This window comes from Capsicum annuum, chromosome 2, assembly GCF_002878395.1.
Source record: "Capsicum annuum cultivar UCD-10X-F1 chromosome 2, UCD10Xv1.1, whole genome shotgun sequence".
Taxonomy (NCBI): domain Eukaryota; kingdom Viridiplantae; phylum Streptophyta; class Magnoliopsida; order Solanales; family Solanaceae; genus Capsicum; species Capsicum annuum.
Window position 1 is genome coordinate 69,244,433 of NC_061112.1, and position 14,922 is coordinate 69,259,354.

At 33.1% G+C, this 14,922-nt stretch overlaps 1 protein-coding gene across 9 annotated transcripts; it reads right to left on the reverse strand.

The window, feature by feature from the left end:
- Positions 1 to 3,179: 3,179 nt before the first annotated feature.
- On the reverse strand, positions 3,180 to 9,547 carry LOC107857542. 9 transcript variants are annotated; one of them, XM_047406326.1, is made up of 11 exons: positions 9,132 to 9,547; positions 8,034 to 8,140; positions 6,979 to 7,109; positions 6,828 to 6,881; positions 6,060 to 6,147; positions 5,825 to 5,973; positions 5,630 to 5,742; positions 5,366 to 5,492; positions 4,838 to 5,096; positions 4,182 to 4,279; positions 3,180 to 3,386 (listed from the first exon to the last, which is right to left on the reverse strand). In XM_047406326.1, exons 1-7 carry the CDS (start codon positions 9,264 to 9,266, stop codon positions 5,633 to 5,635), a joined length of 774 nt encoding a protein of 257 aa, XP_047262282.1. In that variant the 5' UTR covers positions 9,267 to 9,547; the 3' UTR covers positions 3,180 to 3,386; positions 4,182 to 4,279; positions 4,838 to 5,096; positions 5,366 to 5,492; positions 5,630 to 5,632. The 9 variants fall into 9 exon arrangements, 5 of the variants coding, with proteins under 5 accessions (XP_047262282.1, XP_047262285.1, XP_047262281.1 ...); XM_047406329.1 differs by having other exon boundaries at positions 5,630 to 5,753; XM_047406325.1 differs by having other exon boundaries at positions 5,625 to 5,742; positions 9,132 to 9,546.
- Positions 9,548 to 14,922: the final 5,375 nt, after the last annotated feature.

The window sequence follows — 14,922 nt, forward strand, 5'->3', positions numbered from 1 at the left end:
TGCTGGTGTCTAAAGGATGAAAGAGCACAACCTTTCACTAAAGACACCTTTTTTAAAAGTCACAACCTTTTATCTAAGAGGCTCCTCTTCATCTAAAAGATACCTCTTCATTAAAAAGGCACCTTTTTATTAAAATAATCTTACTTATTAATTTAATTTAAATAAAATATCCAACAATCCCCCACTTATTTAAATATAAATTAAGCCACAAAGATCAAGTTATGTTTATTCATAAATTAATGTATCTTTCGATTTGAACATCACCTTAGTGCAATATCGCCAGACGAAATTGAAATTCCACGTAGCATAATAGCTTTGAACGTGTTATTCCTTGTGATAATATCGGTGACACTACACGCATAAACATTTAATTACTGCCTTCCAATCAGCATGCTTAGCACTTTTATGGCCATGTGCTATCCAAAATTCATAAACATTTATGCGAACAACTCCAACTCTCAATCGAAGCGGCACTACTTCTATGTTCATTTAGGTGAAGTTCTTCCTGTGTCTTTGTCATATTTGAGACACTTGTTCCACGAACTGAACCTCATTAAGAGTATTAAAATTCAACCCTCCAAACTATGACAACTAGCACTAGTATATATCTTAATTAAGTACTGAAACATCTGCGCAATAATAATTTGTTACCCTTTGAACCCATAACTATTCATTTTATAGTGTTAGGTAGGGTTGTCATTATTGGTGGATCCCATTAAGAAGTTTTATATAATCATACTTGAAGATGTATTCAACAACTTTCTTTTAATAGGCTAGCAAATAGATTAGTCAAATTCATTTGACTCCGCCAATGTGCTAAAATTCATTTCATCCTGAATTAACTTTCTCACATAATCATGTCAAGAACTTATGCGCTTTGACTTCTCATTATATAATTTATATATGCTCGAGCTAGAGTGACTTGATATCACAAATTGAGCTCATATTTTGCAAAATCAATGAATTCTCTTAATAATCCCTCAATCATTCAACTCCTTTAATTTTCTTGCTTCTACTAATGCAAGGTTTTCTTGACTTCAAGAAATTGTACCTCCTCACAAGATAAGTATCCATTATGTTGTAAATTTATTTTTCTCACATTTTCGATACCTACTTGTATCGATATATTCTTATAAAATAGTATGAAACTTACACAAGTTTATTAGCCACGATTCTTTCATCATCATAGAATGACTCAATCTAGGATCAAATAGGGTACTGGCCACTTATGTTTAAGTGACTAAATTATTTAGACTCTTTTCTCAATGTAACGAGATTAACTCAATATATTACCTCCACTATTTTGTATAATCTTGATACCCAACATAGTATCAATTTCTCCAAGATCCTTCATTACAAATGTGAAAATTATTAAAACCTTCTCGTTTCTATTATGACTTTTATATCATTTCTTTCGATCAACATATCAACAACCTATCACACAATATGATAATATTCATTAAGAATTCTAAAGTGAAGGCATACTAACTATCCCAAATTTTATGTTCTTCAAAATATATAATATATAAAATAATGATAAGTCTAATATTGACTTCTAATCACATATCAAACACCTCCACAATTTAAATATTCAAGAGTCATAATCATCACACGTGAAAACTCGATTCACAATTAGGTAAACTACACAAATTTTCTGCGCTTCCTTTAAAACATCAATCTCATAAAGGTCTTTAACTGTAAATAACATCAAACGATAAATAACTTTATTCTCATGATTTCAAAATTATAAAATATTTTTTAAGTATTAACATGACCCGTATAAATAAAATACTTCATATCATTCCATAACTTGTAATAAACTTCACATATGATCTTTATGCAAAAATAATGAATCACAATAATCACATAAATGTTATTTTAAAAGATCATGCATACATCAAGACCATCACAAAGATGTCATTTACTCTAATATTTATGAAAATAAAAGTAGGATTAAGAAATTAGAAACCGCCTATTTTATCAGTTCTTTTGATCCGATGTTTTAATTGTAGTGTATGACCACTTCTCATATCAAACTCAAGCAAATGCAATCTCTCTTTCGTGATCTACTGGTATAATATTACTCAATTTGCCGCCAACCATTCTACCCTAATTAGTTGTTCTTCAACAGCAAGTGACCACTGCCACCTTTTTATTTTAATGCTTGTCGATCTATTCGACGATAATTTTAGCACGGGGTAAATTTTATCAAGGCAATCCTATCCGTTCTTTAATAATCTTGGCCAGAAACTTTTGCTTCCAGACACAGTATAATAGTAATCCAGTGGTCATATAACTTATGAGCAACCAAATGATATTATTGTCTCTCACAAATTTTGTTGATTAAAAAAAACTCCTCCCAAACTTTAAAGAAATTAACGTCCCTCTACTTTGAATTTACTGTCACGGTCCACAGTTTGTTCTCCTCTGCGAGATTGTTTTGGGATTACCTGCAAATAGTTTTAATGGACATGACAAAAATTCTTTTGGAAAGCAAGAAGTCAAGACTTGATCTTTTTTGGGAAGAAGAAAAACTTTGTAAAAGTTTTGTTATTAAATTATGATAGAAATCTATGGAGTTGGATTTAAATAACATTGATGGCGTCCAAAGAATGAAAAGACACAACCTTTCACTAAAAACACCTTTTCTTAAAAGTCACTACCTCTTATCTAAGAGGCGCCTCTTCACTAAAAAGACACCTTTTTATTAAAATACTCTTAATTTAATTAAATAAAATATCCTAACACTTTCTTTAGTATAACATCAATGGTTCTGCAATAATTTAATAGTCTGGCAATTTATAAGATTACAAAGTTTATTGTTGAAAGTCGAGGAGAAGAAAGAAAACATTGAATTGATATATGTAAGACGAAAAACAATTCAAAGGAAGTTGGACGTGTCCAAACATTGAATAGGTAATACAAGAAGATGAAAAGCAATTCTACGGCATTGAATTGGCTGTAGTAACTAGTAAGTGGCAATTGTAAGGAAATTAGTCACGTCTATCATTATTATACAACTTTATTAAGTACTAGATAAGCATGCCTTGATTTTAGTTGCATATTTATAAAAGCAAGTTTCGTCCTTTGCCAAAAGCAGATCATATTTTAAATAAGGATAACAGTACGTAAGAAAGAGAAAATTAAACTAATTCAATGCCTAAAAACAACCACTTCAAGTGTGACAATGGAAATGATCAACTTCAAAATCTAAATTGAGGGTTTAGTATCTTGATTACCAACAATTAGGACGACTGATTTTGCAGATTCTTTTTCAAGTAGTTCTTTTTTCATCTTTTTCTATTCAACGTGATTCTTGTTTTAACGAAGAATACATATATGTTGCACTTCAAAATATATTTCTTTCTCATCTCTAAATATACAACCTACAAAGAAAAAGTTGATGTTGTAACATGGTGTTAGCCTTGAGATATAGCAACTCAAGGTAATATTTAATAAATATTTGCATTCACATAATAAAGGTGCAAAATCTTCCAACAAAATATAAATCAATAGAATAGAGGTTGAGAGATTTTACAGTACAAAATCCGCAACAAATTAGTAATCAGTAGAATAAAGGTCAGAGAGATTGCACAGTGCAAAATCCGCAACAAAGTATTCATTAATGGAATAAAGGCTTCATAGATTTTATTTTCAAACCATACATTATAGAAGAAATGTGTGTCGTGTCTATACAAATACAGGCTATCTTCATTAACGTGGAACTTCATGACATATAACTCAAAATATTCACTTGAGCAGGCACATATGGATGAATAGATATAAAACTATATCCATTTTTAGGATGAAAGACTTTCTAGTCAACATCGCAGAGTAAGTATTCATGGCAACAACCTTGGCCGCTCTCTTAGGTGTGATTTTTTCATATTGATGAATAATATAGAATTCATTTCGTAAACAATATATAGAGGCATTAAGGGTGTGTTTGGTATGAAGGAAAATATTTTCCTAGAAAATGTTTTCCTAAAAAACAAGTTGATTTCTTGTTTTCTTATGTTTGATTGGTGGATGGAAAATATTTTTCGAAAAATATTTTCTAGTATTTGGTTGGTGAATGAAAAAATATTTTCCAAAAAATACATTTTAGATATCTTCTTTAAAAAATGAATAAGTCAAGTAATACAAATATAATGAGTTCGTAATAGAAACACACAATTTACCTGTTGAAATATTCATCTCATTGTTAAAATAGCTCAACTTGATTTCTATTAATTAGCCATTTCAGGGAGAGTTTGTCCAACTACTTGTTTCTCCATATCTATCATCAAGTAGAAAATTTGCAGTGAGTCATGATATATTGACAAGCATTCTGTCATGAGATTCCATGATACACAATATTCTAAATGGAACTAAAAATGATTTTCAACTAACAGAAAATCACCTTTATAATACACAATACTCTAAATGGAACTTAGAGATATACTAAAAGTCGAGATAAAATAACAGGGACTACACATTTATAATACCTATTGTTTTCCATAGATAATGATCAGCACTTATTAACTTCCTCACCGGTCTAATTAATCAATAAATCACTTTTGTTGCCGTATAATCTCAATAACAACCAGCATATTACATTCTCTTGTAAAATAAACAACCATTAGATTCTCTATGTAGTTGTCTTCTATATTTCTAGAAAATTCTCTTGCATATAATGCTTTTCTACATTGGAACTACAGATTGGAACTACATTACAAAGAAAGAAACATAGTTATTTAGAAAATAACTATAAGAAACATAGTGGATCTAGTACAACAACAACATAACTAGTCAAATCCGACAAGAAGAAAAAATATAGAAATATTTTAGCACATACCAAAAGAAATTAATGGAGGCATCAACGAAGATACGGATGACTAGGATGCTGGGTTTTCCAGATGGAAAATGTAGAAGGCGGTGATTCAATTCCAGATAGCAGATTGCCATAACTTAGGTCAAGGTGGACAACGACGAGGAGATCAATTTCAGCATTGATTTCCTTCTAAAAGGATGACTTCTGGAATTGGAAAGTAGACATAATGAGTGTTGCATATATCCACTGTGATACCACTATATCCAGCAAATGCACCGTGAACCTGTCAAAATGAAGTATGTGTATCGAATATATAAATGGTTGAATAATGTCTCAATCATGGGAAATATAATCTAATTCCAGATTAAGTTCAGAGAAACTCTTATCCCATAGAGTAATGAGGATTCTACGAGCATTTACATTCTTGACTTGAAGCAAGTCATGATTGTGAAGGTCATCACAATATTATGAGTTCGATGGTGAACCACTTGTATATTTTGCCTGAAATTTATGATAATTTGGATAACCAGTAAGCGAACATGGAGGACTTACAACATTTAGCCCAAGTACCGTGCACAGAATACCATATGAAGCATTTGCATGGCATGCATAGATCATGTAAGTAGGATCAATGTATTTAACATCAGTTGTCTCTGAGCTCCTTGAAGTACTTTTAAACCTGCCAGAGAGCAAGAATATTATCATGAATTCTCATGATGAAAACGATAAGAAAGCGAGCCATGAGCCTTCATGTGCAAGGAAATTTGTACTGCCAGGTACGGAGCTTTAAGAATCAATCAATCAACTATACCTCACCAATTAATTGGCGGTCGTATATAGATGCTGCATTAGCTTATTCCCGATAGCATTCAGTTGATTTATGATGGCTCGACTATTTTTACACTGATGGTCAACCAACCACAATGATCCTGTATCCTAGCTTCAGAACGGCTATGCATTGTGAAACTTGAGTAGGCAGTGTTAAAGAGAGACGGTGATGATAACAACTACCTATCCAGTGCAATCCCACAAGTGGGGTCTGGGGGAGGAGAGTGTGTACGCTTATAGCGAATCCAATGGCCTCATTCAAGGTAGTCCAATGCAAAACTCCATCATCAAATTCCTTGAAGCACACATCCGCGTAGGCAGTGACGTAATCGCTAAATATAAAAAATGAACAATCATGTTATATTAATCCAAATGTATAGCAAAACATGAACTTAGTTACAAGTACTCTGCATCACACATCATCTTTCGACTCATCCATCCTCCGTACTCGTCGTCAAGTGCTTGTGGCAGATGACTGTGACATAAAGTAACATGTGGTTGAATTCCTAGAAATGAGAAAAATAAAAGAACAATGGAGTTAATTCGATAAGTGATATATTATTTATTAACTCATAATCTTGCTACTAAGAAGTGCAATTGAAACTAATTCCAACTGAAAAAATATTCCGACCAGGGTGCATGAAAGGACAATAATTGATAATGAGATTAATTTGTAATATCAGCATCAGATTGATCCCAGTGTCCTAATTGAAATAATGAATTGATTATATGAGTGAAGAAAAGTTCAAAATGTTATAAAATGAAGTTCTGTTTCATTCTTTCATTTAAATTTCTCAAGAAGAGCTGATACTGATCTAATTAAAAATGGACAGCCCGTTGCACTAAATCTCCCATTATGCACGGGGTCTCTAATAATAATTTATTTCTTATAAAATATTTAACAATCAAGATTCTCCCAAAACACAATCAGATTTTTGTAAGTTAGATTGCCTGAGCACGGAAGACATATTTCTTTCTCTAATATATCCTGATTAAGAAATAAGATTTAAGCTTTTACTATCATTTCATCAAACAAAAAGGTGTTAAACCAAGTTAATAGTAGCCTTTGGTAAAAATTGCAATATTACCAACAATCACAGAGACCTGTACTACCACCAAAATAGCGTTGAGATATCATATATGGAATAAGCCAACAATAATATGTGAATTGGAAAATTATACTTACTTGGACATGAAGAAAGTGTTCCATCGAAGTGGTTATAGTTGACGTTGATCATTCCTACAAAAAAATCCAGTGTTAATCAATCATGTCATGTAAGCATTTTCTTTTCGATTTGTTGAATCTCTTATGGACACTGTTGAAAGTTGTAACCTACTTAGTAATGCCCAAAGCATGGTTAGACTCAGACATGTGCAACCTAGTTCAAGATTCTGAATCCTGAAGGTATGGCTATCTTTCGACTGGAATTTTCCCATAACATATTCAGCTCTGGAGCGACCCTGTTTGCTGCGACATTAATTTTAATGCTCAAAAGGGCGTTATTATTAGTAGCAGTTCAGACCACCAATGATATGCTCAGCTTTGGGCTTAGGCCACCTTTTAAAATGCATCCTAGTTTCTAGTAATTGCTTCCTGTACATATCTAATATCTCCTTTGTTTTGCCGATATGAGCTTTGTCTAAATGTTATATACTACAAGCTCTTTAGGATTCAGTGTTCTCATTGATGTTTACTACACCATCATTTCAAAGACGGTAGAGACACACCAAACTCAATTGAGATTTTGCCGCTCTATCTTAAAGATGCATGATTTGCCTAAACTCATAAATGCTGAGATTTGACACATCATCACTCAAGGTTGGACCATATCTAGTAGCCTAAACTAGTGTCAAAACCATGATTTTCACCAAGGGGATTCAAAATATAAAAAAAGTAAACAGACTAAGAAGCTAAGGGGATTTAACGACTACTAATATGCTTGGAAGATAATTTTGACCTTGTATACACAATGTGATTTTTCGGTGAAGAAGGTTATGATGAACTCCCTTGTGCCCCTTAACTTGGCCCCTAAGCCAACCTACAGTAATATTGTCTAATATTGTCTGCTTTGGGTGTAGGCTTATATGGCATTAGAGTGCATGTTAAGGTTCTACGGCTTGCACCAAAATCAAACCTTCCTTATGAAGAAGTCATTGAAAGAAGAAATTTTTATCATTTTCTTACTTTCTCTTGGAAATGAGGGTTGGGAGCAGGGATGGAGACGTGTAATGAGATGGGACTTTAATATAGATTCACATGATGTCTTGTGCATCTCTCAACCAAACTATAAAGGTGCATTGAATTCGCATAATGCATATTCACACTGATTCTTATACAAGTCTAATAAGCAGACCAATATGTAGAAAAAGGGCAATCTTACTAAGCACAAACCTGAAGAAACAATTTCTATCTGATGTCACTTGAATAATCTTTAAGCCCAATGCATCAAGCTGAGCTCGAAATTCAGAAATATCAGCCTGTTTTCCATGATTTTTAGCCTGTCGTATGAATCAACAAAAGGACAGTAATAAAGACAAAGCAGCACATAGACTGTTTAGCCAAGCTTGTGGGAAAAAATAAGTACTTATGTATGAAATGTCCCTCTGGCTTTCATCGTTTCCCATGAAGTATTGAGTATATGCTATGACCCACAAATGGTGCCAAAAGCAAGTACTTCATCCCAACAATTTGAAAAAGTAAAGAGTTAAGCCAAAAGCAAGTACTTCATCCCAGCAATTACAAGAATTGAAGAGTTTAGCCAAAAGCAAGTACTTCATGATTCAGCACAAAATCATTTTGAAAAAAGATATAGATAGCAGAAAAGAATATACAAAGTTAAATTCATTGAACTTATCAATACCAACACTGCATAAATGTAACACAGGATCCGAAAACAAAACGAACAAGCTCAATCTCCTTGTTCACTTATATTTGTGGTACTGGAAAGAACTCAGTGCAAGACCATACAGTACTAATGCACAAATGATGGAACCTGTATTACAACAGCAGAGAAAGAAAATATCTATACTGTAAATATAACATGTTTTGACTGAAAATGAAGGGGAATTAATTGGTAATTCATTTAACTAAAATAATATTTTGAAACTTGTAGTCATATATTTTGTGGCTATCAAAGCTTCTCAATAAGAGTTATTTATTTTCAAGTATAGATATGTGTCATTCGTTTTAAACCATTCGAGTTATGATGCAAAATATTTATAGATAAAGCAAACCATTACAATAATATATCCAAGTTTATTCCCTCTTGATTGTAAGAAATTATTACAGATCCAACAAACAAAGTAAGGAGTCCTAATATAAATATTGTGAATAGCATAGTATAGTCCGATTCATAAGGATAGAAATAAACCGCTTTATGCTAAAAATGAGCAGTAATCATAAAAGGTCAAAATTTCAAGGGCTACTCCTTCAATAGATAGAAAATAAGATCTTTCCATAACTCTTATATCAACTGGTAAACGAAATTACCATTTTGACTCTATATATTGATTTAATAACTGATATGCCCTTGATCATCCTCCAACTGATGCTTCTATTGATCAGATGCATTTGAAAAAATGCAGAAATATTTGAGCACATACCAGAAGCAATTGATGGTAGCATCAACAGAGATATGAATGACTTGGATGCTGAGTTTTTCAGATGGAAAATATAGAAGGCAGTGGTTCAATTTCAGATGGTAGATTGCTGAAACTTGGGTCGAGGTGGACAAACACCGCTAGTCTTTAGGTTAGACTGAACTGTGACAGAGAGGACAATTTCATCTCTACTTTTCCTTCTAAAAAGATAGAGAGATGCGAAAAAATTTTGGATGAGAAAAGAGTTTCGACTGCTCTGTTCAAGCGAGAGTGTCGGGAGATTTCTAGGATTATCATTTGGCAGAGATAGTATTTATGTGAAATTACAAAATTATCCTTGGTGTTCCTCCACCAACCTTTCTATACAGTAGAAAAGAAATCTATTAAGGTGGTAACAATTGGTAAAAAAAAGTATATATAAAAATAGCGTTTAAGTGTAAGGTGTTATGATATATATTAATTATAGTGAATCGATCTATTTAATTTAATGTCTATCAGGATTTGATGTATTTATCTTTTAGTGTGAAACTAGGAGCAAATTTTTTCTATAAATAGAAGGTTTTCTTCATTGTAAATTCATCCCTCAAGAGAAGAAATAAGAATGACTCTCTCTATTCTTCTTCTTTCTTGTTTTATAACACGTTATCAGCACGAAATTCTGCCAAATAAGGTAAGATTATAAATCTGAAGAATTTCAAGGTTAGTAATTCATTATATTATCTTTCTTTTACTACTACTAATATAATTATTATTGAATTTGAGGAAAAATAATTAGTTTGGAACCATTTATATTTTAAATTTATTCCTCAAGAATAATATTATCAAAAAGGATAATAATATGTTGGGTTCAAGTCCCATCAATTCATGCCTAAGACGCATTTATATGGATAAGATGTTGAGTTTGAATCTCAATACACCATATTGATGATATTATGATGGCAAGGCAAAATAATGAGTGCTTAATGAAAAGTCATGAAATTCGACCCATTGAATATGCTCTATTCCATGAAGTGAATGTGGTAGCAATATATGATAAGTTTGAAATATGACAACTTACTTCATTCTTGAGGCATATGTGGTAACAATGCATAATATGTCTGAAAGAAGACAAGTGATTGAATGCACGGATATATGCGTGGAGGGACAATATGATAATGATCATCAAAAGTGATGATATTTTCACACACTTATATGATTATAAGATATACTAGAGAAAAATTCTCTACATCATATGTATGTCTCGATTTGCTTCTGAAGTTGCAAAATCTTGAAAGAGGTTATAAGCTATTATAATTTAATAGGCTTAAAGCACGATTATATTCCATTCCTGGGAAATGAGAAACTTATTAATACAAACGTGCACTTGATTGTGATTGTATCATAACTCACCTCCGAAAGAGGTTGAATAATTTTGAAATCTACTTTTGAAGTAGTAAATCTAAAATTTATTCATATAATAATAAATCTGAAATTTACTAAAGTAAAAACACATATCATGGTAAACTTGGAGTTTACTAGATTAAAAGTTCATAAGTTGACATGAACGATTGCGATATCCTAAAGATGTGCATACTGAGTATTGAACATATATTGAAGAATTAGAAAATTCTTCATGAACTTTAATGTTGCTTGTTCTCATGATAAGTTGGTTGGACCAACTAATTTTTGGATTGGATCCCTCAAAATCTGAAAAAAATAAAAGGTAAATAAGGGTCTGTTCACCTATCATGTGATATGTTGAAAAGATGCATCAATAAGATGATCACATGTACATTCATGGTCAACCTACGTTTGACATTCATAAAGTTACTTGTTCAATAAAAATTGAGCATAATTTTCAGATTATATAATCAAGATAATTCATCTTGATGATGATGGTTTAGCATTGAATGCCTTCCATAAATAGTTGAACCATTACTAATGAGAACAAAGTTTCATGTATTGGTATGAAATATGATATATTGCATACAATAGCACTTGTATGTATTATACCAATATATTATGATTATTTCTTCCCTCTAAATTGGTTTAAGGACAGGAACCAACTATTCCATCTAATAGTTTTGATATGCGGTATACGATTAATAAATATACCATGATGCACAAAGATGGATTCTTCAAAGAAAATGGAGGATGTATGTTAGTTTTCCTAACATAAGGGAGAGATTATAAGCAGCTATGAAATATGTTAGGAATTATCATCAGATCCCCATTCAAAAGATAATTCAAGTCAAATGCCAAAAACATCTCATATTTAGCTGCAAGTGCTCCTATTTTGTGTCCTTAAAGGATAAAGTCTATGCATGCGTGAAACATGATTGACCAATCGGTTCCAAATTAAATAATTCTTGAAAAGGATAAGGAGCAAATAATCATGATAAGAAGGCAATGTGCTCTTGAAGAGCCTATGACATAACACTTCATGAAACCTTATGAGAGGTTTAGGTACCTGAAAATAATGAAGTGATGAGATCTCAAAATATTATGTCGCATTGCGAATCGATACAAAATAAAAACTCGTCGACGATATCTTTGATATAATATTGACGCAATATTGTAAAAGATTATGAGGATCTAAATTCTACGTTAATTTAAGTATGCTGGCGTAGAAATATTTATCAAGTGACCTGAAAAGATGCATTTTGGTAAGCGTAAAACTTATTTGATTTACAGTCCAGACACTTGAAGATGTCACACTTGACATGTTGGATATTATTACTTGACAAACATCCATATGAAAATTCCTACAAGATCCAAAATTCCTGAAGCATATAAAGTTTCTGGAAAACTTTTTATTATCTTTATAAGATATAATTTGATGATTTCAGTATCATTAAAATTCTTGGAGAGTTTTCAAAAGTAATAGAGTATTTGCTTAAATGAGAAACATGAAAAAATTGAATAAGGATCCATTCCGACCTCAAGAAAAGAATGAGGAACGTCTTGGTTATAAAGTATCATATCTTAGTGCAATTGATGCACTAATTATCTTGCAAATACTACAAGGCCTGATATAACCTTTTTTGTAGTTAATTTCTTAGCAAGTTTGTAGTCCCGATCTTATTGGTCATACTGATTTTGGGTACTTATCTGACCTACATAAAGTTCGATCTCAAATAGGCTATGCGTTCATATGTGGTGGTACTGCAATATCTTGGAGATATACAAATGTAACGCCCCAAGAACCTATCCCGAGACGTCACATGGTGCTCAAGGCCACATGTTGCCTCAAGCTAACCCTCTAAGCCTATCATCACTTTCAGAACTCATTATAGCGCAAATCATGCTAAGATAAAGAGGAATAACCATGTCATGAACATACTAAAACACGAAGTAATACTGCCTTATACAAACAAAATATTGAAATCTCTGTACACGCTGGTATACTAGTCTGACAAAGCCTCTACTACATAGGACAAAGGAGCCATTGGGACAGATCCCCAACTGACTCGTACTGAACTGAATGTAAATAACCATCTATTTACAAGATAAAATCGGAGACACAGGTCCTCGAACCATGAGGACTTACCAACCCCAGAAATATAGATGAAGGTACTCAAAGATCACTGTCGCTGCTGAGACTGAGCACCTGAACCTATATCATGAGGAAATATAGAATACAAAAGAGTATGGGAGTCAATACTTGGGAATGTACTGAGTATGTGAGGGCGGATGTAACATTTTAAATAATATCGTAAATGTATAAGAAAATCATGCATGCTGACAATAATAACTCTCTTCGCTTGAATTATCTAAAACATTATTTTCGTAAGTCATCAGTAATAACATATGCTTCATAAATCTCATAAATCATTGAACTCAACTCAAACTCTTTGACTCATGACTTAGAGTGACTCGGTAACTCATGGTACTTAGATCATTATGAACGTGAGAGTTTCTTATAACCAACATAACTACACCATGTGAGCCGCATGAAGTCCAATGTTTTGCCCTCCTAAGGAGAGAACCCCACATTGGCGGGGTGTCGTACTCTTGCCAGGGAGTACAACCTCAATCTCATTATCAAAATTCCATACTCGGCCTCTGGCCCACAATTATCAACATCAATCCTGCGATGGCACATAGTTTCGGAGAAATACCATATTTCTCACTCGGTGCTAAATACTCCTTCCAGATCAACTCAGAACGCGTTAGGAAATCCACCTTAATCAATATCAACTCATGGGTCTATTTTAAAGACCAAAACATAAATATATATCTCATTTGTAAATTATAAACATCTTGTGGATTCCTAACCCGACTCAACTCAACACAATCTTTCTCAACATCAAGTACATTTGCTTTTCGAATCATTTTCAAATATCAAAAGCTTCAAGGAAACATCATAGGACTCATTCTTGACTTTCAATCTCAAATATCGATATATATTCAATAGTCAAATTTCTCATGGAAAGGTATAACTCATGACACTTGTCTTAAATCACTTAGAAATCATCAATACGTAATGACAATATACAACTCATGGAATAAAATCTCAATTTAAGAAACATGATGGTGAAATAATCATAAATATCAAACTTATTCAACGCAAATCTCATAAATCATAAATAAAGAAATTTGGGTGTAAACCCACTTGCAAAATCATGTAAATCAATAATAGAAAATAAATCTTTAGGCACAAGAACGAAAGGAGTGTTCTTGTTCAAACACCACATACCTTGGATTATAATTTTGAAAATGTAGAAACTTGTTTGGAACTTATTCATTACATTTTTGAGCTAAGATCCTTGATGCCTTTGACTAGGGGAGCTTAATTCTTGGACAACTTGGAGAAATCTATGGAAGATCCTTGAATTTCTTGGAAGGAGTTTTGATTTTTGGGTTGAGAGAAAACCCTAGTTTTCTAGAAAATTGGAGAGAAATAGGAGAAAATGATCTTCTCTTTACTACTTTGATGTATATATAAGGAAACAAGGAGCGGAAATAACCAAAATGCCCTTTTGAAAAAGCTGAAATTTGCTGATCGCGGCCTGTGAAGGTCGATCTGACGGTCCGTCAAGTCTCCTGATAGTCCATCAGATCGTCCGTCACTCGAGTACCAAAACTGGAATGTTCTACCTCAACGTGATGGTCGAAGTGACGGTCCATCAGAAAACTAATGGTCCACCAAGTCGTCCGTCACTCGAGGACCAGAAATGAGACATTCTGTCTCCACCTGACGGACCCTTTGACGGTCCGTCAACTTTTTGATAGTCCACCATCTTGGCCGTCACACGATGACCAGGAAGAGGGGTTGCTGCCTTGGCTTAACGGGACACTTGCCGGTCCACCAAGGACCTGGCGGTTCGCCAGGTCGACCGTCAGACCTGGGCGATCCGATATCGCTGAGTAAAATGGCTATAACTCCCTCGTCCGAAGTTGGATTTCAATGAAATTGGTATCGATGGAAGGCTTATTCAATGATCTACATGAAAAAAGTAGAAATTATAGAAATACAATATGTTTTAAACATCAATCACTTTGTAAGTCATACATATCCACTCAAAAGACGGATTTAGGCTTAAGAAACGATCGAGGTATTACAACAAAATAGTTTATCGTAGCCACTTCATCAAATCATGCTGAGATAATAGCTATTCATAAAGCAAGACGAGAATGTGTATGGTTGAGGTCCATGATACATCTCATTCGAGAAAAATATAGTGTGAAATATGACAATC